Source organism: Phaenicophaeus curvirostris, chromosome 9, assembly GCF_032191515.1.
Source record: "Phaenicophaeus curvirostris isolate KB17595 chromosome 9, BPBGC_Pcur_1.0, whole genome shotgun sequence".
Classification (NCBI taxonomy): Eukaryota; Metazoa; Chordata; class Aves; order Cuculiformes; family Cuculidae; genus Phaenicophaeus; species Phaenicophaeus curvirostris.
This window is the reverse complement of record NC_091400.1, coordinates 837,494-865,017: the sequence shown is the minus strand read 5'-3', so window position 1 is coordinate 865,017 and position 27,524 is coordinate 837,494. Positions and strand designations below refer to the sequence as shown.

Below are 27,524 nucleotides of genomic sequence, written 5' to 3'. Positions count from 1 at the left end.
ATTCAGAAATAAATCTCAAAGCAGAATATATATCCCATTGGGATAAAAACCTGCCTTCTTGCACACAAAGTGCAATGAAACGCAGAATTTAGCAGTTGTCTTGCTCAGACACCTCCCTCCACAAACTGCTGCTCATCCAGATATGGAGCTAGAAGAGGTTTGAGAAAGGGAGGGGAAATGCACGTGGGGGAGGCAGGAGAAAAACACAGTTTTGTGCCTCTGAGGCTTCCCCAGTCACCTCTATGGGACAGAGCATCATACTCACAAAAAGGGAATCAAAACTCCGCAATGGAGTTTAAAGAAGAACTCCAATTGTAAATGTTGTTAGGAACAACACTGTGGTTTTTCAGTCACCAAGCTTTATGTTATAGCAACTTTAGACGTATTTCCCAGTCACTTTAGTAAAAAAACAAATCTCTCGTCTTCCAGTGCCATGAGAATCGTCTAGACTACATATTACACCAACATCAAAATAAAACAGATGCTCTTAAAATAGAGCATTGACACAAATTCCTAGGATGAAAAAACTCCACCCAGCATTCTGAACTGAACTTCTGCTCAAATTCACAAACAGGTAATACCACAGTACAATAAAATCCAAAATAATTTCCACTGAAAATAGCACAGGTTTCACGAGTACCCAGATTTCATAAACTCTCAAATGCAGTGCTCTCAATATAAATGTTCCTGGACCAAAATAGCTTTCAGAAACAGTGCAAACGCTATTCTCATGATTTTTTTTTTTCCTTAGTCTCAATAACCTGCTGTAGAGTTCATGTCAGTTCCCCAATTCTCTCAGGCTTATGTTCCATGAGAAAACGTTTTTTCCACACTATCCTCAAACCAAACATGAAGCATTAATGCCCTTTAAGAAAGAGGAAAAGTAGCTAAAGATTTGCCTTAAAGCTATAGTTAAACACTAGTAGCATTGTGTCTATGTCCTTGTATTCCACTCTGGTTCATAAATTCTAGATAAGCATCCTTAAAAGCACTACACGAACCAGCAGAATTAACGATTTAAAGATCAAACTCCTGAGAGGAGTCAGGAGATCCAACAGAGGGATTGTGCCACGTAAAGAAGCCACGACAGCACAAGTATTTAATTCAGTTCCACATGCAACACGATAGGAGAAGCCTCATTAAAAGCGACGGCAGCTTCAAGCGACGCACGAGGGACACAGGGGACGATTTTCTGTCGTTGTTCAGGGGTTTCCTTTCACAGGGAAAGTTTAACACGGAAAGAAACACGAACTCGACCCCCAAGAGTCTTTGTGAGGCGAGGAGCACGGCCCGAACCCCAAAGCCGGGGAGACGCGAGGGGGTCCCCGGCGGGCAGGGAGGAGCAGGAGGCGGGACGGTGACCTCAGAGCTTCTCTGCCCCCCGGTTCCCGAGGCCCCGCGGACGGAGGCCCGGGGGGAGCCCCCCTCGCCCTTCCTTACCTTGAACACCTTCCCGAACGCCCCATCGCCCAGCTCGCCGATGATCTCCCAGAACTCCTCCGGGTTCAGATCCCTCTTGACGTGCTCGTACTGCTTCTTCTTCTTCTCGCCGCCCAGCTTGAAGATCTTACGAAAGTTAAAGAAGGACATTTTGGCCGGTGGCCGGGGCGGGGGGTCTGGGCTGCGGCGGCTCAGCCCGCCGGGACCATGCGGGGAGCCGGGCTTGGGGGGGGGGGGGGGGGGGGGGGGGGCGGCCCCGCGATCCTCCTCCGGGCTCGGCGCCGCCCGCCTACTCGTTGGCCATGGCCCCAGCAACAAGTGCCGCGATCGCCGCGGGGACCGGCGGCCAACGGGGCCCGGGGAGGGCGGAGAGCGAAGGACGGAGCCCGCTTCCCGCTGGGAAGGGGCCGGGGGAGCGGCCACCGCGCTGCCCGCCCAGGAGAGGACGGGGCTGATCCTGCTTCGGATTCCCCGGACGGTGCCGCGCGGCGTCCCGGAGGAGCAGCAGAACGGAGGAAGACGGCGCTCCCGTCCCGGTCTCCCCCTCTCTCTCAGCTCTCGCTGCCGCCCTCTCGCAGAGCGGGGCCCGGGCGGCACCGTTTCCTGCGGGGCGGGACGGTGCCCCCTCTTCTCCTCCTCCTCCTCCTCCTCCCGCCGCCACCGGCGCGTGCGCGCGCGCCGCCGCCGCCGCCCTCCTCCCTTCCCGCGCGCGCGTCGTCTCTTCCCGCGCTCCCGGAACCGCCTCGCGCCCCGGCTGCCGCCGCCGCCTCCTTCTGCGCATGCGCGGGGCCCGCCGCCCCCCCCGCCCCCCCATTCCCGCAGCGCGACGACTGAGAGGGGGGCGGGGCTGGGCGCTCCCCACGTGACGCGGCGCGCGAGCCAATAGGCGCGCGCGGGGCGGGCGGCGGGTAAGTCGGTGCCTGGCGCTCAGGGGTCTGCGCGCCCTCGGGGCCTTCACCCCGCTTTCCTCTCTCGTTTTCCCCTTTTTTCCTTGGGGGTTGGGAGTCATTCCCTTCCTTTTTCGTTCCCTTAGGGGTGGGGGCGCTGTGTGCTCGCCGCTGTGGGGCGAGGGGAGCGTTAGTAACGGCGTGGCCGCCAGGAGCAGGGCAGGGATGTGTGAGGCCGCGCCTCGAGGGCTGCGATGGCGGTGGGGATGGGCCCCTCGGGCGAGGACAGGAAGGAGCTGGGGCGTGTTGCAAGGAGAGTAGTGAAGCTTGTCAAGGGACTGGAGCCAGGGGAGGTTTAGGCTGGGCATTTTCACAGAAAGGGTCATTGGGCACTGGAACAGGCTTCCCAGGGAGGGGGTTGAGGCCCCTTCCCTGGAGGGGTTTAGGGGATGGGTGGACGAGGTGCTGAGGGACATGGGTTTCAATCTAGTGATTCTATGAACTAATCCTGTGAGGAGCAGCTGAGGAGACTGGGGTTCCTTAGCCTGGAGGAGAGAAGGCTGGGGAAGACCTTATCACTGTGTGAAAAGAGGTTGGTGTCTTCTTCCAAATAAGAGGTCATAGGCTGAGAGGAAATGGCCTCAAGTTGCACCAGGGGACATTTGGATTGAAAAAAGACTTTCATTGAAGAAGTAGCTGAACATTGGAACAGGCTGCCTAGGGAAGTGGTGGAGTCTCCTTCCCTGGAGGTGTGGAAAAACTATACAGATGTGGCACTTTGGGATATGGTTTGGTAGGCATGGTGGTGTTGGGCTGATGCTTGGAGGTCTTTTCCACCTGTGATTATATGACGTTTTCCTTTTATCCTCTGGTAGCTGTTATTAAAGGGGCTGTGTGGATAAGGGATTCTTTAGCTGCTACTGAGTTGGGTTTTTTTGAGGGATACTGTGCCTCTCTTATTTCTTCTTAGCTGTGCTGTGTAGGGAAGGCCTGCCCAGCCTTGTACAGAGGGTGGTGTTTCCTAAGCAGCTTCCTTGCAGGGCTGACTGGACACCTTGAGTTCCTCTCTCAGCACAGCAGACTCCCTTCTCTTCTCTGACCACTCCCAGGTCTGGCTGTGGAAGCTGGTGAGGGTATGAGGTCTTTCTGTCTACTGCGAGTGTTGTGGTGGCAGGTGGTGCCTCGTGCAGGGTTTGAGTTTGGGCATGTGTGTCTTTGAGGAAGGTGTTAGTAGAAAAAGGCAATGGTGGGAGACCTCCTTTTGTTCATAGGCCAGTGTTGTTCCTAGACCTGCTACTGGTTTGTCTCGCAGCATTCAGTCATAGCAGGGTGTGATGTTCATGTGTTGCACGTTTCGTATCTTATGAGATTTAATCAGTGGGATGAGCTTGAATTTACTTACCTCGCAACCTTCTCTTCCCACAAGCAATTCCTTCATCAGCCTAAAGTACAGTTGAATTTTAATAGCTGTGTTGTTATCTGCCACCAAACGTGTGGTATTTCTTCATCTAAAAGCAAGAGGCATTCCCATTCCCTCAATAAGGGCAATTAGATGTATTGGAGGCAAAATTTGGGCTGTGACAGGAGGCAGGAAGTCAATCTTGCAGTTAGGGCAAGGATATGAGACCTGAGAGAGATCTGATGAGGCAAATACCCAGTGAAATCCTCTAACTCCTTATCCTCGTATGAACCTGAATGCTTACAGTAACCATTCATTTAAACTGCGTTATAACCTTCTAAAGATCAAGCCTCTGGTGTTTATCATTCCTCAGACCATTTTATTTCCGTGACGGTAGTTTGCTATCTAAGAAAGTTAGTCCACATGTGAACTCAGTAATAATAATGGGGCTTTGAGATACGTGGGTTATGGGGATCATATGGCAGCCCCAGCAGTCTCCTTGAAAGAAGTGTGACTTCAAGGAATAGAAAGTTCTGCGCTGAGTTGAGAAAGGGATTTCAGCGGAGGAGTTGTCTAATAGTACTGGTGTTTGTAGTAATAAAGATTAGAAAGGTAGTTCAGAAGGAAGTAAGGTATAGAAGTAGCCTGGAACTGAACTTTGCATCATGTGTTAATGATGTTTTTTTTAGCTAAAGCAGACTGGGATAGAAGCCTTTTAAGAATATGTTGGTATTGTATGTTGAGTGTCTAGTGGAGCTATGAGTATTTATATAGGAACACACTGTGCTGTGTGTGCTGCCACAGAGCAAGGAGATGGCCCCTGCCAGAGTTTATGAATGAAATAACAGTGTTGCACCATGAGTTAATTTCTTTAACCTGTATAAAATCACCTTCAAGGGTAGGGCTGCTCTATTGATACAGAGCCTTAACCTTTCAAGTACTCTTGTTAACCTGATAACAATCCTGATTTGTTGTAATAATCGGCATTTATTGTTTGTGATCTTGGGCTTTGTGGTTCCTTTGTACCAGCAGGTTGGTCACAACATGGAACTGTTGAGGAGGGTGTTAAAGCTGTTTACATGTATAAGGTTAGTACCAAGAAACAACTGCAATCTGAATGAGCTATTTTCCTTTCTCCTCTGTGATCTAGCTGGTGATCCTATTAACTTAATTTGCAAGTTTCAGGCAGATAGTTTGGATTAAATGCAATAACACAGGAAGTGATTGATAAGGATTTTCTAGTGTTGCCAGCAGCAATTTAGCTTCTGGTATCTTAATTTTTGAAATTTAATTTCTTTATGTCTATAATGGTTTTTTTGTGCCCCTTCCAGTGGGATGATAGCTTTGATTTCTATGTTAAAATACAACGATGGCTTTAATAATAATTTTCATTTATTTTTTAAATTAACTATTTGATTTTAACTTTCTTCCTGTAGGATAAAAAGTACTTTGAGGCTAATTTCCATCTGTTTATTTCAACTGACAAATTGATAAAGGATAGAGAGAAAAAAGGAATTAAAAACCCACATCATTAAATCCTTGTATCTAGGCAGGATTAGCTTTTCTTTAGCCTCCAGGTTAATGTTATAGGGCAGCAGTGGTGGTGGTGGTGTGTGCATGTGTGTATGTCAGAGTTTGTTGTATTAGCTGGAAATAAATGCAAAAGTAAAAGAAAATTTCTTGAGCTGTATGAGAACAAATGTAGTTGAGCTTGCTGCCTTAATCAGGCTGGTGGTTATGTGACTGGAATAACAGGGCTCTGTTCTTTCTCAGCTCTATCCATAAATGAACTTTTGACTTTAAGTAGTTTGTATACAGCACCTAAATAATGTATCAGTTTGCTTTGAACATGTGTGTGATAAACCAGGTTCACTCAGCACAGAACAGTGGTGTCACCTTATCCATGACTCTGTGTTAGTAGGTATTGCTGATGTGTTGCTTTATAATCTTCATGCTCCAGAGATGTTTTAGTTCTTATAAGGCTGGCCCAAGAAAGGAACAATTAATCTAGTGATAAAGTTCTGCATGTAACTATTTTTTTTTCGCTTACTCTTTAGCAAGTAAATAAAGAGGAAAACTGTGGCTCAGCCTCAAATTTTCCCGAATTCTTTTACTCTAGAATTACAGCTTGCCTCTCAATCCTAAAAATAAATTGTGTAAGGTGAAGGTTAAGTGCTAGTAGCAAATCCTTCTCGATTGGCATTGACTTCCTGGTATGGAGGAGGCTGTATGGAGCCTGTTCTTTTCTTTGTTTTTTTGCTTGCTTTTTTTTTTTTCCCCTGGTAGCAGGAGTTTTAACAACTGTAAGTGTTTCCAGATGGTAAGGATAAAAAGGTAAAAGTGAGTTGTAAGTATACTAAAATTTCTCCTTCAGGAATTTAATGCAATGCATTTTGAAAATTCATTGTTTCCTTAAAATGTCAGAGTAAAAATGTTAAAGTATCTTGGTTTGCATCAAATATACTGGCTTAAAAATAGCTGCAACTATTTTTGGCAATCTTTTTCATCTCTCTGAGGTTTAGAAGTCTCCTTTATTCTTTCTGCTGCTTAGTATCACCATCTTTTCCCACTGACTTAATCATAACTCTTGTTTGAAGTTCTACTTCTGTTTCATTTAAACTGCTCTGCTTCAGTTTATCTACACTGAAAAGAAACGCCTCAGAAATTTAATTTGACATGTGTTCTTCACAGCATATATTGCCCTTTTACTGCGGTCCTACATCCTGTCTTCAGTTCTTTCAAAATATTTAATGGTATATTTTTATATTGTCTTGACTTTCTGTCCACCCACGCTTTCACTGATCTCCTCCAGTCTTCTGTCTGATGTTTGGGTTCATTGAACTGCTGTAAGGTCACAGGTGGCTTGTTCGTAGTTAACTCTGAGGCATAATTCTTGTTTCATCCGTCTTAATCTGTCTGTCACCTTTGATACTCAATGCTGTCCCTTCCATTTTCTGCACTTAATGTATGTGGTATTTTCATTGATATTTTCCAATATATGGTGGTGTTCTTCCACAGACCCAATCATTTCTCCTCTTTTCTGTTCCCCAAGTTAATGGTTTCTGCCGTGTCGGACTCATTTCTGTTCTAACTGCCACTGTAATTTTTCGATCCATCTAGTTAACCCACTGTGTTCCTTCTCAAGCTCCTCCTCCTTTCATTCTTGGTTTTTGCCAAGACCTCATGGTGTCCAGCCTCTGTATCTGAAGTTATTTACAAATGCTGCCTTGTGTCTCTCTGAATCTGACCCCTTTTTCCTTGAAGTTTGGGGTTTTATGCAATTAAGTTCCTTGTACTGCATGGCTTTACTAAGTTTCCTCAGCCCTTCATGCTTTATGAGGAATTTTTGGTGACTCTACTATACTTGACCTTTTTCTCCTTCCTCCCATTCACCACCAGTCAGTTTTCCTTTCCTGCTGTTCTGAATGTGTTGCCTTCTTGTAAGAACACCTCAGTTCAGTGGGTTTTAAATACCATGCTGTTTCAGTCTTTTTCCATCTTGTATATTGACCTTAAAGATATTCGTTTTCTTCCCTCTATGGTTTCCATCTTCTTTGTGTACATGCCAAGTTTTTTTTTGTGTTTTTTTTCTTTCTGTGACCCTTCTCCGTGTGCTGTGCTGCCACCTGTGTCCTGATGTTCTTATTAATGGTGGCAAGTACAGCTGAACTGGTGGGATCATTAGTTAATAACTCATGTTTATGGCAAGGTAAAGAAGGAAATAGAAAAGAGGGCTAAAAAATATTTTCATTTCTTTGTAATATAAGTGGATGGCTCAAAAGGCTGTATGTTTTCCTCCAAGGAGCATCCAGTCATGTTACGTATTTACTAGAAGCCTTAAGAGGGAAGGCTGTATTGTATATAACATTCTTAATGCCCTTCTATTAAATGTACAATTGATAGATATGTAGCCTAGAGACTTTTCTGTTCTGCATTTGAAATTTAAAGCTATCCTCGTGAAGGAACAAAAAAGAGACTGCGTTGTACTCAATATTTTATGAGCCTTTCTCATATGAATAACAGGAACAATTCAGTCAAAAAATACAAACAGGAGAAAAATATATTGGAGGTTAGATGTTCAAGATCTTGCCCATATCTCATTAGCTAGAAACAATGCTCACACTCCTATTAATAACATGGAAACCATATGTTACATGGTTTCTTTTTGGTTTTTTTTGATACATTACTGTAGGACCAGTTAATCTAAGAATTGCCGTAGAAACATGTGGAAGCTTCAACATATAAGGGCATTACTTAATGTTTACGGTAAAAAGAAGAGTGCTAAAATGTTTAGGAACAGAGTTAATCTAATTTTGGGTTCAGAAAAAATTGTGTTTACTCTAAATTGGCCTAGCTTTTTTAGTAGTCTCTGGGGAAAGGTATCTTCAGAGGGCAATTCAACCTTTCCCATTTTAGATACTTATCTTTATCACGTGTTATTTATCTGTGAAGTGAGTTGTCCTGGAAATGTGTGATGGGGGTTCTTCTTGCTGCTGATGGAGATCCTGCTACCAGCATGGCTCCTGGAGTGCAGTTTCCTTGATATTAAGCAGCACCTCTGGGAATGATGACAGAACAAGTAAAAAAAAAACTTGTCAAGTTAGTTGAATGTTTCATACTAAACTGATGATGTTTTATTGAATAGGCCTTTTCTGAAATCAAAATGTCAATAGAAAAGCAATAATATAAATGTAGCAATCCTGAATAAGGATCGTGTATTTCAACAAATAAAACAGGAATGTTTTTTTGGAAACCTTTTGAATCAAAGGTGTTCAAGCTTTAATGTCTTAACTTCACTAAAGTTATTGTAAAGAAGTGTGTTGTTCTTATTGGTTCTAGTTGGTCTGCAAGAAAATAACATTAAAGGCTGATGTTTGGAAAGAGTCATACATAATTGGAGGGTTAAATTGTGCTTTTATACTTATTTGAGTGAGAAACAATCCTCAGATTTAATTGAAAGTGTCAACAACTTGAAACTTCCATAACCAATTTTCTTTACTGATTAACTGACTAATGCAATTAAAAACTTCAGGTCCTCTTTAATGATAAAAATATTCAAGAAGGCTGGACACTTTCTGGTTTGTATTTAGCTGAAAAACTCCTTTTATAAGAATCGTCAAGTGATACTGAAATACTGAGCTGCATTGGTGGATGGCAGCAATTTATACTTTTTTCTAACCATTTTAGTAATTTGACGTTATATTTCTATTGAATCTGTTTGATCAAAACTGTACACAAACACAAGGTAAAGTATTTAAAACTTGTAGAGCCCCCTCCATCTGATGGATATTAGAAGCTTTAGTAAAGTCACACGAAATCATGTATTACAACTGCTTTACCATGTTTGTTTTTCCTCAAGATGGTAATTGGACCTTTTCCTCTTGCACAGGAGTCACGAGCTGATTTGCTCTTTTTGTTTGTGGCTTTCAAATTTGCATTTGTTCACATAGCAGCTTGGATTAGAAATTTATTAAGGGATAAAGGTAGCTTTGCATCTCAGTATTGCTTTCAGTCAATACTGGCACAAAAAATGTCTGAACAAACCCCCAACATGTATTGCTGCTTTTCTTTCTGTAAATCCTGAATTTCTTTCTCTGTTTCCCAGGAACTTTTTTTTCCAGAATGGACTTTGTGTTCTCGTGATCCTGATCAGCTCTGAAATCTTGGGACTGAATAACTTGTTCTGTAATATGAAAATGAGTTGTTTTTAAATCTGTTTTTAATTACAGCTGGCCAGCCAGCCAGCGAACCAAATCCCGGTTACATGGTAAGCATAAGCAGGAAGTTTTTTATGCCTTCTACAATTATTATTAAAAAATATAACGTCCTAAAAAATAGGGAACATTTTTCACACACAATAAAGGACGATCTGACAAAGCACTGAAAACTACAGATTCTTTAGTAATACCCCAAATAGAGACTTTGCAGTGGGATAGTATTGGAGACATATCTACTAGCAGACAGGGGAAATACCATCTAGTCTGTGAGATACCAACTGTTTATTAATGCAAAGCAAGACTTTAAAATATAAACTAATTTTATTGAGAAAACAGCACAATTTTTCATTGAAAAATGTTAGTTATGTTACAACCATGTTTGAAATAATTTCTGTACTTTTAATGTTCTTATCTTCATAGCTTTTTTTTTTTATAAACTATTGTTTAATTGTTCTTTTAAGGCAAAAACATTTACTATGTGTTGTAAAGTAGAATTTGTTATGTAGATCCTTTCTTGGTTCAGCAGCAATGTGTGGAGTTGTAATAATATCTCAATTGTTGAGGCAAACAGCAGCTTTTGTGTGTTCAACAACACTATATGCAAACTTTGGGCACGAGGAGCTGCCTATGAGAAAACAGTATTGTGGTGTGATGCACTTTTTGTCTCAAGTGCCCTGGAGCCTTTCTTTTCTGACAGAAGGGACTGTTAGTCTAGTATCTAATCCACAAAATGATGTGTCTTTATACAGCATGTGATTTTTATGGATTAAGCTGAAAAAGCCCATTACATTAAGTGGACTGAATTTTCTGCAGCAGAAAATTGAATTAACTATAGGAAAAATAATTCCTGTGGCTTCTTTCTGAGCTATAATGTTTTGTTCTGGATGCATTATACGGGAGTGACTTATTTCCTGAAGCGTGAGGTAGGGAGTGGCATCTGTTCAAATTTAAATGTAATTAAGGAGACACTTAAATCTGTTTATAAAAGGATGTTTGTTCTATTTACATACCAAGAAGTCGGAAATAATAGTGACTTTATCATGTTAGCTGTAACTATGATTCATGGAGGGAATGTTAGAAATTGCAGCCACGGTCATTGGTGAGATATTTTCTCTCAAGAATCTTAACAGTGTTATTTATATGCATTTGGTGCCTTCCAATTAATTTGGTAACAGTTTTTAAAAATGGAAAAAATCATCTCTAGCAAAGAAGACTGGCCACCATTGCTCTGTAGGGAGGGAAGCTGTTAAGATGCTCATATTGCAGGACAGGTATTCCTGAACAGTTTTTTGGTTCGTTCTGAATTGGCTCTCAGTGATGAGAATTGGACAGACCTCAGAGGGAGCATCTGTAAGGTACTTATTATTCCTGGACATCCTTGGAGAGTTACATGAATTGCTAACCCAAAAGTTAATGGAGGACAAAGTCTCTGGATTTTTAATTGGTTCTAATAGAGTTTAGCAGCTGAAGGTAAGGGATGGTGATCCAGCTTTCCTTAGCTGAGAATGTAATACTCTTTGGATCATTCAGAGTTCATAGAATATGTGTAAGAGATTGTGTAGAACAATTTATCTTAAGGTTGGCATTTCTAAAAACTTCTTGGTTTTGTAAGTCTGAGTAGCCCAGGTGTGACTAAGAATTCTTGTACTAATTTCAGGGATAAAAGTTCTGGCCTTTAGAAAGGAGACATAGTTACAAAAGAAATTCAAGGAGTAGCAGGCTGGCAATTCCATGATTTCTGATAGAAAACAGCACACTTTTGATAATTTACCTAGATGATGACTGAGAGAATGATTGTACTTTGCAATATCTAAACATTTTCCTACAAGAAGTGCCTACAGAGAGGAAGCATCAGGTGACTTTTTTTGGAGGAATAGCAAAAAAAAAAAAAATCCCAAAGAACAGATGCAGCTAGTCTAGAGAGATCAATGTCAAACTAACTGTATTAATCTTTCTAAGGCAAGTAACAGACCTCAGTCTCCCAAAGAGCTCCAAATGAATAATCTAAGTCTCTAGCTACACTCCCAAAATGTGATGATTGTAGTTGAATCTGAGCCTTCAAAATTATTTTGATTTGAATTATTGTGTGTATACCAGCAACAGCACTGCTTGGACGCCGTATCTCAAACACAGCCTCACAGTGTGCTGGTACAGTTAAAAGGTTCATTTGTATAGCACAGAAAAACTTAAATTGTTTTCAGAATATTAATCATGTCTGTCATAATCTAATGCTTTGGTATGTGCTGGGAGCATTTTGAAAACTTTATCACAACTATGTACGTACACCAAATTTTAGGTTAATTATCTTGAAGTCTCTGGTTGTAATGGAGTGCTCTGTTTTCCTATGAATGTTCGTATAAATTTTGATCTTGGTCCAGAAGCTGCTTTAACTTACACTAGATGCATAAAGTAATTGAAAGAGGAGGGAAATGGGCAGGAAAATTTGCCTTTAGAAATTAAGTAGGCTTTGTCATGGAGTTTACAGACCCAATAGCTTCAGAAACCTATTAACAAATGCTTGTCCCTCCTACCCAATTTTCTGAAATTTGAAAATATTCAACAAGTGGCATTAAATCTATTTTGCACTGCTGTACCAAAGTAGGAAATTTAACTGTGTTGCCTTAGGTCGAAGTGAATTAGGTTTTATTCTCTTTGCTCTTTTACTTAAATGGGTTAATAATCTGTTATATTGGATCAGTATATTACATATATCTGTCAAAACAGATCTCCTTTGCTAAGAGCCTGTTTGGAATCTTCTTACTATCAGATTTTCCATACTGTTGGTTTTTCAAGTGGCAGCCTATTATTTGTAAGGAGTAATTTATTTTTAGTTTTGTTTGGTTTTTGCACTAATAACTGAGAACCTTCTCTCTCAGTGAAAAACGTCTTTTCGGCAGCTCAGTTCATTCTGGCAGCACTGTGGGTGATTAAGAGCTTTCCGAGAGAATTAATCATCTTCATCGACTTCCTCCTGCCCTCACTTAAGGCAAGCTAGGGAATTAGTTGAAGAAGGTACTTCAGTGTGATTATCCAATGGCTTTAAAATACAAATAGCAAATTAAGCTTTCTGCCAATCAGTAGTGACTGCTACTACTTTATTTGTGGTAGTCTTACACTGTCTATCACAAATAAACATATAGAGCTAGTTTAATGGTCAGTTGAGTGGGCTGCCCATTTCTTGATATGTAGGGAAATACCTTGTGTCTAATGCATGGGACAAGGATTAGTAGGAGCTACTTCTACTGTTTACACTGTTAACACTTCCTTGTTAGTTTTCCAGAATCATGCTTTTAGTGCCAATACCTTGTTACAAGGTTTAACATGCATAGAAAACAAGTTGCAATGTTAAAGAAGGCAATCTGCAATTGCAAGCTCTGTCCACCTTCCTTCCAAGACTGTTGATGTTGGAGGAGCCAGTCTATCTATTCTTTAGCCACATGCACCTGTCCAGAAGGATTTCCTTCATTTCCCTTCTTTCCGTTTTAGGATAAACACCTTGTTGCTCACAAGATAACTGAGGATTATGGACTTGATGTAGTTCTCACTACAGTCAGGAAAGTTAACATTGATAGCGGTAGGTGAAAGAGACAGCTTGATTTTAATAGTGTCTAGAATTATCTCAAATTGAGGCTTTTTACTTATTTGCATTTAGATAACTACTGTGTAAACTTCAGATTTTACCTTTGAAACAGAATTGTTTTCCTAAGAAGTGGTCCAAATAGCAGAACTTAATTCTATTTTCCTTTTTTTAATTATGCTTTTACGGCCTTTGTTTGGAGTTACTTTATAGAGAGGTAAAAATAGAATACGGATACCTTATATGTAATAAAATTGTGGACCAAATGCTTCTCTTGCCTTTTTTCTCCTGCAGCAGGATTGAATTTTGCACTACAGCAACTGTAAAGTCATTACACTGCATTTAAAGCAAATTGCAGAAAGGGATGACCTTTTGCTAGGACTCTGTATTGTTTGTATTGCTGAGCCTTACCCCAGTCTTTCAGCAAATGCCAGTTTAATCCTTAAGCGTGTGTACATACAGTATCTGTTCAGAATTGTCCATTGTGAGCTATCTGTGTTCTCATTGATGACAGTATTGTGTATCTCCATGTGGCCTGCTCCTTGCCCCTCGAATCTTCATTGTACAGATCAGCTGTTATCTTCCTTGCTGATAGCGTATTGCCAGTGGTACCAGTTCAGAGCTGAAAACACTTCCAGCATAATGGGAAATTCTACTTTCACCAGGATGACTCACTAATTAATTAGCCCCTGGGATATTCTGCCTGGAATGGAGAGGCTTCCTGTGCCAGCTTAAGAAAAAGTTACAGGAAGATACTGATATATGGCAAAAGAGAAATTGATTGGAAATATTTTATCTGCCTTGTAAGAATTATGTTTTCTAATCTATGTAGACCATCAGTCTGCCTGAAACCAGCTTGGAGACTAACTGAAAAATAGCTGCTTTGGAAAGGGTTACTTCTCTAACTTAGCATCTATATCTATAGGAGCAAAAAGACAATTGCTGTTAACACTGTGAGAGTGGACTTGTAGCAGAAGTGTGCGGAGGCAAGCAGTACAGGAGGCAGTAAATATCTTTTCCTCCCAGCAGTCCACAAGCATTTGGCTTTAAATAGGTCACTCTCAAATGTGACCTCTCAAACTACTGACTGACCACTTGGGAAGAAAGACAGAAATTGGGCTTGGTTTTGGGTGGTGGTGAGGGTTGGAAGGGCTGTTGGGACCAAGAAGAGGCTGCCCTGCAGCGTGCTTTTCATGTGCCTGTCAGACACTGCTCAAAGCAAGTGAGCAGCTGGAGTACGGCTCTGCTGTCCTAGCCTGGCATGGGTGGTGTGTTTGTAATTGTGACTTCAGTAGATTTGTCCTGTGGACTTGAAGAAACCTTGTGATGCCTTTGTAGTGCTGGCAGCAACTCAGTTTTTATCAAGAAGTTGTTGCAGATCTGTAAAGTTAAATTTGCTGTGTATGTAGCAGAACCGTGCAGAGAAAGCTTCTACTGCGTAAATCCTTCTCCCTTCAGGATAGGGAAGCAGTAAAGCTTTGGGGTATATGATTCATTTAATCTAGAAGTGTTGGTTGGACTTGTGGCTAGGGATCTGCTGGCATTTGGGCATTTTGGACTTGACAGCTGTTTACTGAAATACCAAAATGCAGTTACCATTAATTTCCCCTCAGATGTACACACGTGCAGGGCTGATTTCTGCTTTTTACTCCATTGAGTGGCTGTTCATGCAAAATATAAAAAGTTAGACAGGTTTGTTACCCAGTTCCTTTTTTTTTTTTTTTTTGGTTTGTTAGTGCCTGCTGTCACCTGTCTAGGAGAAGAAATGGATGCTGAGATAGAACAGTTTTTGTAATGGTGCAGAGTAAATGGGGGGTGTGGCACAGAGGAATGTTGCTGTATAGAGAAGACAGTTTTGGAGAGCAAGGCTGTGGTTGTATCTATGTTTCTTGTCAGGGAACAAGTGCCAGTAAGTTTGTAGTTGGTGGGCTGAAACACCATTAACAACAAAATTGTATTTTCAAAGTTCCTGTTTGTGGGTAGGAGCCAGGTGACACCAAGCAGCAGTGCTTTGCTTTATCCCAGCTTGTTTCATGTTACCCTGGGTTGACTGCAGTTCATATGTTTACTGGGAGGTGGGTGAACTCTTCTCATTTGGCGTGACATTTTGTTGGGCTAATTTTTTTTCCTCCCTTTTTTTTTCCCCTCTGACCTACAAAAACACAGTAGCATCAGGAAAATACAGACAACTTGGTACTAGAGACGGTGATCAAAAAGAGAGGGATGGCAAAGACTAATTTTGCTATGAAAATGAACATACTGTGTAAAATATAGGTTCAAATCACGTGTTTGCTTGAGAAAATTTATGCTTTAAATTTGACATAGACTGTAGCAAGCTACCAGAGAACTGCCATATGGAGGAAGAGCAGCTTTGCATCATTAAAATCATACAGTTAACAGTTGATCAATGTTATAAATTTGTACTGAGCAGTACATGCAATTCAGCAGTAGAAAGTGTGCTTCATGGGAAGGCGTGAATGACAAAAGGAGGAGGAGATGTTTTTGAGTAGACATTGCACGTGCGAGAGGGATAGGTTAGGAAAAGCTGCATGTAGTGGGCAGAGACACATAAATCCAGGTGTAAACAAAAGTATTTAGTTTATTACTCAAAGGTGAAGTGACTGGAACTAACTATATCAAATATTTTCAACATGTTACAAAACACATGACTGTTTTAAGGAAGATCCAACTATTGCCGACCTGTTGTTGTTTCTGATAAAAAGGTAAAAAAAAGTTGGATATTAGTATAATTGTCATCTGTAGTTCGTTTCGCAGTGTAGAGTGGATGTCAGCAATGCTCTATCATGTTGTGCTACGCTGTTTTTCTGCCTCAAATTGAAGTTTAAGTTTGAAAACAGAAATAATGGAGAATCTAAGCTCTCCTTCTCAAAGAAGCAAGACGCTACTATGATATTCATAGGGTGTTGCCTCTATGTCTCTAGCTGCAAGTATCTCCTGTAGACTAGAGAGATCCCTAGCAGCCTCCAGCAGCTACTTCCCAGGACACTGTAGATGCCAAATCTCAGCCCTGCTACTCACTAAGCAAAATCGGGCCACTTGCCACCTTTGTCCTACACCTGTAAGTGGCTAACACCCATTCAAGGGTGACCTGGAAAGCTTTATGGGAACAATTTACCTATCCGTACAGGAGAAGTTAATAAAGTATATTCAGATTCCAAACCTTTATGAGGATCCCTCCTGAATTGGATGCTATTTTTTTTCACATGAGCTCTGTGATAAGCAGAGAATTGGCTCTGTAAATGGCAGAAGATAGCAGGCATTAAATGGAGAAATTTGAAGAGGTAAAAGGGGAAGGCAACAATCACAAAGTTATTGGAGACTGTATGCCCAAAATAAAGAAGGGCTGGTTAATCAGGTCTGTCATAATCTAATGCTTTGGTATGTGCTAGGAGCATTTTGAAGACTTTATTACAACTGTGCACGTACACCAAATGTTAGGTTAATTATCTTGAAGTCTCTGGTTGTAATGGAGTGCTCTGTTTTCCTACGAATGTTCTAATAATTTTTGATCTTGGTCCAGAAGCTGCTTTAATTTACACTAGATGCGTAAAGTAATTGAAAGGGGAGGGAAATGAGCAGGAGAATTTGCCTCTAGAAATTACATCAGTATAAATTGTTTTATATAAAATAAGCCTCTTCCCCCTCCACCACAATAAAGCACAGGGTGAACAATGGGGAGACTATTTCATGGAAGAGAAAGAGAATCATAGAATCACCAGGTTGGAAAAGACCCAACGGATCATCGAGTCCAACCATGGTTGGGGGGGAGGGGGTGGAAATAATCAAGTGTACAGAAAGTAACCAATTAGTATCCCACAATCCTACTTTTTTAAAGAAGTGTTGTTTGGCTCTCTGTTAAGAAGTCTATAGAGGAGAAATCCCTGAAATTCTATTTCATTTGAAGGAGGTGAGCAAAATGCTGCTGCTGTTGAGTCTTGGTGCTTTGAGTAAATCATCAGTATTGGCATTTTAAAAATGTTATGTGGTGACACAAAGATAACGTTGTATTAGGTAAGTTTCTCTGTCTCTTCATCAGGTCTGCTGTGTTATTGAGTGTAAAATCACCAGCTATTTTTTCATTTATTTGCAACGCAAGTGAGCCTGTGTATAAAATAATTACAAGTTTTTCTATGTTCACAGGTTCTGAATGCAGTCTGAGTCCAAACAATATGAAGAAGAGATGCCGTCTTTGCACTGGGGGATGGATCCTGTATTTTCTGCATTTGCAAGACTCTATATTAAGGATATAAAAGAAATGAGGGAATCTAAGCAAGTGCCAGGTATATACTTGTATGTGCCAATTATGGTGTGAACAGAATTCTAATTGATCTACGTTGTGGTCTTTATCCAGGGATTGCAGAATGCTTCACAAACACCAGTAATGCAATCTTACAAGCTAAGTGCATTAGTATCTTTAAGAGTTCTAAGAACAACAGTTTTAATGCGAAATATATGAAAGAAATAAAATGTGTTCATTCTAATGGCTTTTCTTCTACTCATATATAGATACAGAGTGTCCCTTACGTTAAGTTAAAGTTGTTTCTTTTGTGTGGTAATGCTTGTTAGAGTCTGATAAAGTTAATTCTAAAAATGCTAGCTCTTTCTGGCCAAATGTGTTCTTTCCAGTCTTTATGGTGTTTGAGAAAGGTTTTATCCCTCTTTTCTTTGTTGCAGAAATTTGACGGTTGTTGACATTGCTGGGTGTATATGTTTTGCTTTTTCCTCTGGATATTAATGTATTATAAAGCTGTTACAGGTTTTGAGATTTTGTCTGGTTAATTTCAAGATATGGTGGAGGCATGTCATTCTTCATACATTTGAACAACCTTATTGTAAATTCTAGTGTCTGTGCTGACACTTCCACCACACCTTTTATTTCTTAATCATTGCTGGAAATTGTGCTTTGTACTCTATTTCCTGCTGGTCTTCAGCCAATATCACCCACCTGTGTACATTATGTAAAGCGATGTGGGTCTGACCTTGAATTTCTCTTTTTCACTACAAAGACTTTAAATAGACTGCAGTTTGTTTTCCGTTGTAGAAGCGTTCATTACTCTAAGCTGAAGCTTGACAAAGTGTGAGATTATCGGGAGGCAACCCGAGGAATGTAGAATTAATGAGGAAAAGCAGTAAACCCTAAGCACAGTGTGTGGTTTTGGTTTGGTTTTGAGGTTTTATTTGGTTTTTTTTCTTTATTTCCTCTGTAGAGGCAAGGTACATCCATTTGGCTCTTTGAAAATGCTCTGCCTTTCAGGTTTTGTTATTTATTTTTTTTAACAGCAAGGGTAGCAGTAGTGCTCTACTTGCAGAAAGGAGGAAGTGGTGGTTTTGTTTTGCTCTTCTTGCAACCATTTTTATGTATGAAGAGCCATCACAAACTGCTAAGCCCAGTATATGTATCTTTTTATTTCTGAACATGATGAGAGACTGTAGCCCAATTCTTGCAATGGTTTTAAGACGCAGTCTGTTGATGTTTATACTAGAGTGAGTAGTACTTAGAGGCCTTTATAAAGTGAGCAGTCTTATAATAGTGCCAGTGTAGCAAATGCATCTGGTAAAACCTGTTCCTACTCAATTAAAGAGATACTTTAATTGTTTTAAAACAAAATGCAAAACAATACAATGTCAGCAGAACAGGACTACAGTTTGGACTTGGACATTGGTGCGCACACACAAATGTATTCAGAAGACTTAAACTTATAAATATCAACAAACATATTTCATAGAAACAGCAACAGTCCTAGAATGTACAGCCCTGCTTTCTTTTTCAGCTTTAAATTACCTGAGTTTTCCTTCTTGCTACCCTTCCCATTCTTTTTTTTTAAATGAGTTGCCTTCATCTTCAGGAACTATTTCAGTGTTGTTATTTTTTCTTTTTTTCTTTCCTAAGATGATCCTCAGGAAGTGGTATCTGTCAGGTCAAGATATCAGCCTTTAAAAAATGGGTGCATGCGAGCTTTCTCCACTTCCTGTGCATCTGGTGTTTTGCACAACTAGGGTTGCTTGCAGTCCTGCATAATTTTCTGAATCAAACTGAATAAAATGAAACTACATAGAACAAACATCTGGAATTTTGTTCATTCTCCTGGTGCTATGTATCTACCAAGCCAGGCATCTTTCAGTGTGTCTTTAGTTATTGGCAAGAAATGATAACGCAACAGAAGCACACACACAAAAAAATATCTTTTTGGGAAGGAAGGAGGTAGGTGTTTGCTGTCAATGTTTCCTGTCTTTAATGGATTTGTTAAAGACCAGCTGAAGCTAAGTATATGATTGGCTATAAATCAGTTGTTAAGTAATGGTAATTAAGAATGAATGAGTGCAAAACAAAGAGTTGTAACTAGGAGGAATGGAAAGAAACACAGGCTGAATGTCAGGAAAAACATCCTCAGAATGACATCTGTGAAACGGTGGAGCAGCCTTCCCAGGAAGAAGGAGGGATGCCCTTCGCTGGGATTGTTTATATCCTGACTGTACAGATTGCCAGGCATTTACTGTACAGTACATTCTTGCATTGGCCCTGAGGAAATGGACTGAATGACCTAATAAGTTTTTTCTTTCCATTTTTAAGTGTTAGGATTTGATGCCACAATGACTAATCCTTTAAAACAACACAGAGGAAAGCAGTAAACCTGCCCAATTACTCTCCTGCTATAAATGGTGACAAGAAGGCTGGAAAACCTCCCAGATAAAACCAGCAATTGTGTTGTCTTAGAACCCTGTGAAATGAAAGTGGGTGTCAAACTTAGTTGTAACACATAATCACATCATGGAAATGAGCTTTTCTCAGAGTTATCATGCACCACTGCATTGTGACAGCTTATCAACAAGCAAGGGAAGCTACAAATAGCATAACAGGGGGTAATAATAATTAAAGCAATGGCAAGCAACTCCGTGATCAGTGATGCTGGTAAAGACATGATGAGAACTTGCCCTAGGGAGCTCTATATCGCTAGCCTCCCCCTTCCCCAGCCCCTGCTCTGGTATATTGCCACTGTGACTTCCTGTTATGGTAACAGCATATTAATATCTCTGTTATTTACTGGGTTACTAGGATCCTGACTGAATGTGCTTGCACACAGCTTCAAATGTTTAGTATATTTTTATGGCTACCAATATGAACGTAATTTGATCAAATAAGCTGGCAGGAGAAACAATTTATACCTTGAAGTCATTGAGTTCAATAACTTTTAATAGTGTAGTTACAATTTTATATTTCAATTGCATTCAAGTAGTTTTTTGGAGAGTAGGGGTGGAATTCTGTCTGAGTTTATGGGAATGGAGAGAACCAGTTTTATCTGTCTCTGTTATTTGCCGAAACTCAGCTTACTAACTCAGAAATTAACATAGTAATATCTTGCTGGTTTGCACAGTCAAGAGCTTGGAGCCTGTATCCTACACACTCACCGTGAACCTGACCCAGACCTTCTTTTATAGAGATTTTGTAGGGTTTAGCAAATAATTATGTACACTGGGAGCACCTCCCTTGAGGGGTTCTATAATAGTGTTTATTGGTGTCCTGGTAAATGGAATGAGAGAAAAGTGGACAGTCCTGCTAAACATTCTCAATGCCAGACCTGACCGGTTACTGCATGATTGGTATAGTCAGCTCTAAGATAACAGCAAAAGATGCATCCTCAAAACACTGCAGTGGGTTTTCATAAGCAAAACTTCTGTTTATGAGCAGTTTGAGACAAGTCACAGGTGACTCTGGGGTTTTTGTCTGTCACAGATGAAGAAAGTTAATTCCAGGCTTGCTTAAGGCTGCCAGCTACTTAGGACAAGGTATTTTTGGATTTTGGTTTTGATTTTTTTTTTTAATACAGTACATTTTTCTGACTCTTTTGCTGCAGTGTTTCACTTTCCCTTTACAAGAATAAGATTTGTGACAGTGTATGGAGCCAAATGTTCCATTCTGAGTCCCTTGAGTTATCTAGTTTTTAGAATACAGTTACTGAACATCCCAGATGGCATATTTCAGTAAAGCAACCTTAGTGGTAAACTAAAGAAAACACATTGACTGAAAATCAGCCAGCCTGGAATATAAGTGGAGTGTGCTGCCCTATTATCCCCCTGATAGTGGACTATGAAGCTTCAGCATATAATGTTTACATCTGTGTTTGCTAACAGCATTTGTCACTTCCTTGGAAGGGATTACAGCCTGTGGCAACCTCAGTGATGTCAGAGTTGACTGGGCTCTGATTCTTCATGGTTTCCTGGACATGTTTTTACGTGTTATTCAAGTCATCTTTATAAATGCACAAAAATAGCTTTGAAGGGACGTTTTTAGAACAAGTTATTTCAGAAACTGAAGTTCAGGATGCTGTCTACAATGACTGCATAGTGTACTCTGCAATCTAAGAGGGTTGTTTCTTTCTCCCCACCCCCAATGGCTCCTGTTCTTTTAGAAATGAAAGACAGAATTATGTCAGTTTTCCTTTTGGAGGCTCTGCCTTAATCAGTGACAGCTGTGTTGTGAGAAGCTCAAACTGCCTCCATTGTGTTCTATTATTTATTTTGAGGTCTGATGAAAATGTTAAAAAACAAAATAACAAAAAAGCCCCAAACAAACAAAAAAAAGCCCAAACCAAACTGAAGGAACAAAACAGAACAGCAACAACAACAGAATATAACAAAATCCCCATAAGCTTGTAGGAAACAGTTTTTCAGATATAAGGTGCCAGAAAACAGGAGGTTAATAAAGATCTGATACTCTATGAAAGCAAGCTTTGATATCCAAAGTAGAGCTTATAATTCTTCCTTCTGGTATTCCCAGTCCTCGGTGATCCAGGGGATTTTTCACTTGGGTGGGCATAGATATAATTTACGATATATTAAATATGGAAGAAAGTATGTTTTTTACTGACAAATGTGACAGGGAAAGGTAGGATGTTGAAAGAAATATATAGTTACACTTATCAAGAATGTTCTCTGTCTAGGTATATTCTTTTATAACGGACATCCAGTAAGACAGGTGGATGTTGTTGGGATAGTGGTTCAAATGAAAGAGCGAGATGCCTTTTATAATTATGGAGGTAAGAAAAGTTTCTTTTGTTTGTTTCTTCTTGCATTTATCAGCCTTCTAATCTTAGTTACCGTTGGAACTTCAAGGTTGCCTTATTTGATCATTGTCTGTTCTTGAAACACCTGTGCTCTTACCCTAATAAAGTGCATGTCTGCAGCTTAGATTACTTGGCAAACTTAAGGAAGCTACTGTTCATCTCCACAAAAGTAGAGAAAAAATAGTTAAAGCAGAAATATTGATTCATTTCAGGTCATTTATTAAATCTTAATTTGGGTTATTGCTTTTTGCTGGTTTCTACAGTTTTTCTCTCATATATAGGCAGCTCTTTGGTCAGATATAAATGGATTTCTAACAGTGCTTGCAAATGGGAAGTCACTTCTTCCTTTTTTGAACCTTAGCAAACTCTTCAGACTTTTTGTATGTTTTGTTGTATCTTGGAGCCTTATCTTAGTAGCAGTCGGAAACTTGTTTATATTTAGATGCGTAAGAGCCTTAGCAAATTGAACTCAAGCATCACAGTACTAGCTCTTTCCAACACCATCTGGGAGCTGTCTTGTCCCTGTTGCTTTTTGCCCATATTCAGACTATTTTATCAACATAGAAACATCTGATTGTCATTTTGTTCATGTGGAGAAAAAGCAGAGTGGAATAGGGGTGACGTGGCAAGATTGAAAGGGTGGGAGAGATTATCTCATGATAGAAAGGTGGAGCCAAATGCATAGATCTGATTGAAGCACTTGGAGGAGTCGTATCCTGTGTCTTCCTCTGCTATGAGTTTCCACCTGGTGCAGACAGGTAGTGAAGTACCTCTTACCCAATTCTCTCATGTATAAAATTGAGGCAACACTAATTCCTTGATTCATTGCAGTATTGTGAAGATACAGTTGACAATTTAACCATGTCTCAGTTCCCACAACACCTGCAGTTACATCATACTGCTGCAGAGCAGCATTAACTGCTAGAGCATATAGCAACTCTGCATTGGGTGCAGCTGCTTAGAGTTGACTCTGTGCTCCATAGAAATGTCTTTGCAAGTTTCTTAGAGTGGATATTTTCTAGATATTTTTATTTTTTAGTTTAACTTCTGGATGTTCATTTATTACCCTACCATTATGCTAAATAACAAGTTAACAGTAAGTATTTCGAAAGATGAGTTTCTCTGGCACTTGAAGTAGCACAGGCTAAACAAGCACCTAAGCTAAGAACCAAAGATGTAATTGATGATGTAATCAAGTGTTGAAACATACATTGAACTTCAGCTATTATTTATTCTTTTATTGCACTAGTATGCAAATCTAGTTATCACTTAATGAGGAGAGAGGAAGACAGAATCAAAATGACCACAGCAAAAGCGGTTCTATAGGTAAGGGTTTCCCATGCCACTATCAGCATTAGCTCAGTGGTAAACTTGCTGGAAATGTTTGACTGAGGCAGAAAATGGAGGAATAGAAATAAAAAGAAACCACAGAGTAGCGGAGGTCCTTAGTGTTAGATCAGCCGACCTTTTAAGTATGGCTCTCAGTGAGCCTGGCTTCCTGCTGTCCTTTCACATCCAACTCTGCTCTTTGTTCCAGCAGTTCCTGGTTTGAGCTTTCAGGCTATCAGCCAGAGTGTCTCTCCCCAGCCTGCCCTCCTTTTCAGGCGGGCTGACTCTTCCAGCCTAAAATTGTAACTTCTTAGACAGTTTCCTGCGTGTAACATCTTGCATCTCTCACTTCGGCAGAGTCTGGTTGGTGAGTCACTGAGCAGGCGTTGCATCAGTTGGAGTCCACAGGCTGCTCAGGACTTGCTCTCTTTCCATCTGTTTAAAAGTGACTTAGAAAGCAATTCCCCCTTTGTGCTTTTTTTTCTGATAGAGAACTGAAATGTCTTTGTATCACTGCCCCTGTCTCCCCCTCCCCTTCCATTTCCTATCTGTCTGCTTCTGAATACACACTGCTCGTCTTAAGTCCTCCCTGTGCTGGAAAACCATACATCTAGAATTGGTGACAAAATAATAATTGTAAAGAGAGTGAATTGACTCTTTCTTGCCTTAAAAAAATCATATGCTCTGTAAAACCTATTTATGACATTTTGATTTCGTTGTTTATTGCTATTATTTTCAATCAGGAGAAGGATATCTAATTTTCATGTAGTGTTGAACAAGCTCATATTTTACCTAATGTACCTTTCTGACCTGTTTTTTTCCTTTCCTTTTTAACAAAGCCAAACAATAACAGACATGGTTTTCCTTATGCTCCAGAACCCTTTCGAAAGGCTGAAAGGCAAACATTTGTTTGTCTTAAAAACAAACAATTCTCACCAGGATCTCAGTAGGCTCACATAGGCTCTGAAAGAACCATACTCTCTTTATTATAAAGAACAACCAAACAACCCAAATGAACAAAACAACAGAAAAAAAAAAAAAACCCAAAACTGAACTCACAAAAAGACTCCAAACAAACAGAAGTTGAAACCCAAGGAGATGAGGAAGGGTGGCACAGGGAGCACAGGAAGTTCTCAAAAGCTTGGTAGACCTCTTGAGTGGATTTAAAAATAGATTAAACATTCTCCTGTCTAATTAGAATACAATTGCAAGAGTTCTCATTCATCTGTGTTTCAGGAGTTATTTGCCTTTTTGCTCAAAGTTTTTATTTGTGAACAGGGAGAACTTTGTTTCAGAGCCATGCTCTGCAAACAGATTCCTTGTGTGGTCAAGAGCAGATTAGTCTCTCTGGGACTCCCATTTTCAGCTGTTATACTGAGGAGGAGGAGTCTGGCCTCCTAATCCTTGAGTCTTGTTTGTTTTGTTTCTTAGGAAGCATATCTGTTACAGTTGGTGCAACAGAGGCAGTCGCAAGCTGGAGCATCTAGAAGCTGCAATAATGTAGTAGTGAAATGTCATCTGCTCTGTTTCTTGTTGCCATTGGTGGTTTACATTGATAACTTGGTACGGTGTTTGTGGGTTCTGACTCCTACTCCTACGTAAGTAGTTGCTTTTTGCATATACCAACGAGAGGAAGTTCTACCTGCTAGGTCATTAGCTGTGCTCTGGTACAAAATTAAAGCTGCAGACACAGCAGCTCGAAAGGGGGATAGCAAGGAGACAAGCAGACTTTTGTGATGGAATTTTGAATTGCTTGCATCTTATGAATGCTGCATGTTTGTTATTAGGAATGCGCAGCTAAGCTACTTGCTGTTACTTTTGTAGTTATGGATCTGGTTTAAGGAGAAAAAGGAAGTTGTAGATTGAAATTTGTTAAGAGGGGAAGCTTAGTCTTGGAGATAGTTACATTCGAGAAGCTAGGGTGTGGAGCCTTAGCTGGACATGAAATGTGATACTTGCTGTGGTTTGACAGACATTTGGTGCCTTTTTATTTAGAGAGTCTTTGTTGGACATGTCATATATATATATATATATGTTCTCTTGATCTGTAGAACAATTTATTCTTCTGATAGATTTTGAGTTTTCTTTGGATTTTGTATTTTTCTGTTGTCCCTGACAATACATTGGGGGTGGGTGGACAGAAAGCACAAAACTTACTTGGATTTAGTTCTAGCAAAAAGGAAAAACTACATAGCTCCCAGGCTCAGGAGAAGGCGTTAAGCTGCTTCTGCAAGGGAAATGGCTTGTGTACCACCTGTATCTATACTTTAAGTTGAGAATTCTTGGAGTAGAGTAGAACAACAAGCATGTTCTGTCCTTCTAGGCTAGAGAAGCTGCCTTCTTGCTCTCTGGAGCATCTTCTTCTGTGGGAAAGGCCAGCAGACTTTGCACACAATATTAACATGGAAACCAATGTGACTGTGAACTCCTCATTGATTCACGTGACTGTACGCCCAGAGCTGAAGTGTGTTTTCTCACTGTTACAATAACGCTTCTCTGTTTTGTGCCTGATTGCCTGTTTTAATTTGTCTATCTTCAGCTTTCAACGCTGATTCTTCCTCTGAACTTGTCAATGAGATTAAAACCCTTTAGAATGCAATATATGTACTAAAGGCTCAGAACTTATATTAGTGCTTGATTTTTTTAATTTTTTTTTTTTTGAGAATATACCTACATAAGCATAGTATCTGGTGCTGAGCTAATTCCACGACCAAAATGACTGTGGTGATTATTTCAGAAGCATACTTAGCGGTTGAGCACCCACTTTCCCTTTCAGACTGGTTGGAATGAGATATCCTTGGCAGTCTTCTCCCTATCTGTGTCTTTGTTTCTTGGAATACTGCTACCTGCTTTCTTACTCTGTAATTCTTGCTTTTTGTTTTTATAGTGGATGACAGTACTGGAGTTATAAATTGTGTCTGTTGGAAAAATCCCATGGTAGCAAAAACATCTTTATCAGGTAATTTATCAAGTAATTCCCCCTTTGACTCTATATTTTTGCTTATTTTTGTCTTACGTAATTTAATAATTATATTAATGTTAATCAGATTTTAAGTTATGAAGGATTTACTCTCCTGCAAAGGTGTGTTACTTCAATGTGAAGTTCTGTCAAGCTGCCTTCGCCTCTGTGTACACTTCAGATTGCATCACATGAATACTTTGGCCCCACCTCAGATGACTCATTCTTTTTATGTAAAAAGTTCAGCTGACCTTTCTTTTCTCATCTGTCTTAGCATGACAAAATCAAAAAGTGACAAACCCCATTTTAAATAAATGCTTTAATTTTGCAACCTATCTATGACATTTTCAGTGGTAAATCAGTATCTCCTGCCTCTCACACTTTCCCCAGGTGGACTAGATAAATAGAATATTGTAAACTAACCTGGTCACTCAAAATTTTGGCTGCCCAGGACATATGGTGCCTGAGACCTTACCCCTTTTTTTAGCATTATGACTCCTTTGATGCTTAGGTGTTTGGATGAATGCAAGAGGAAATTCCTCTTGGCCTTAATGCCTCATCTCCTTTCACCCTGTTCTCACAGGTCATCCAAAAGCACTCAGCAGTCTTACTGTGCTTGAACAGATGAAGAAACTCCAAGAAATGGTGAGCTGGAAAACTAAGCTGGAGATTGGGGATGTTGTCAGGGTCAGAGGTCACATCCGAACCTACAGGCAACAAAGAGAAATTCAAGCTTCATGTTTCTGTGAGTCTTATGGACATGTGACATAGTTAACTTGTCTGAATTTGTGAGAACACCTAAGCTGTATGTAATTTGTTAAATGATTTCCACTTTGTTTTCTGGCATCTCATTTTTCTAAAGTTTCATCCGTATATCTTTATTTCAATTTTAGCCGAGTAAGGTAGAAAGCACTGTTTAATGTGTGGGATTAGATTGCCTGTAAAGGAGGCAATCCAGAAAAATCTATAAAAGATGTCTAGCATGCGTGCAAGAATGCTGTGCAGATACTGGTTTTGAGTATCTGAGAGAGTGACTTGCACTTCAGTTTTCTTTGTGTTGAACCCAAAGCCCATGGGAAGGGAGTTGGTGACCTTTTCTGTCACTCTGTTCGTCTTTAGAGAAACAGTTGCTG

General features: G+C 40.2%; 2 protein-coding genes across 6 annotated transcripts in view; one reads left to right on the top strand and one right to left on the bottom strand.

Moving 5' to 3' along the window:
• The window catches only part of SLK (STE20 like kinase), a 47,246-nt gene extending 45,239 nt beyond the window's left edge, over window positions 1–2,007 (bottom strand). The window contains exon 1 of one of the 3 annotated variants that reach the window (XM_069864085.1): window positions 1,441–2,007. In XM_069864085.1, the coding sequence (XP_069720186.1) occupies window positions 1,441–1,590 (150 nt within the window). In that variant the 5' untranslated portion in view covers window positions 1,591–2,007. The remainder of the gene's footprint in view (window positions 1–1,440) is intronic. The other 2 variants (XM_069864084.1, XM_069864086.1) reach the window with 2 other exon arrangements.
• A 314-nt stretch (window positions 2,008–2,321) lies between these two features.
• Window positions 2,322–27,524, top strand: part of STN1 (STN1 subunit of CST complex) — a 42,799-nt gene continuing 17,596 nt past the window's right edge. The window contains exons 1-5 of one of the 3 annotated variants that reach the window (XM_069863249.1): window positions 2,322–2,348; window positions 17,182–17,321; window positions 21,981–22,076; window positions 26,320–26,391; window positions 26,975–27,136. In XM_069863249.1, coding sequence (XP_069719350.1) covers window positions 17,189–17,321; window positions 21,981–22,076; window positions 26,320–26,391; window positions 26,975–27,136 — 463 coding nt within the window. In that variant the 5' untranslated portion in view covers window positions 2,322–2,348; window positions 17,182–17,188. Of the gene's footprint in view, window positions 2,349–9,476; window positions 9,494–12,270; window positions 12,456–17,181; window positions 17,322–21,980; window positions 22,077–26,319; window positions 26,392–26,974; window positions 27,137–27,524 lie in introns of those variants that run through there. The other 2 variants (XM_069863250.1, XM_069863248.1) reach the window with 2 other exon arrangements.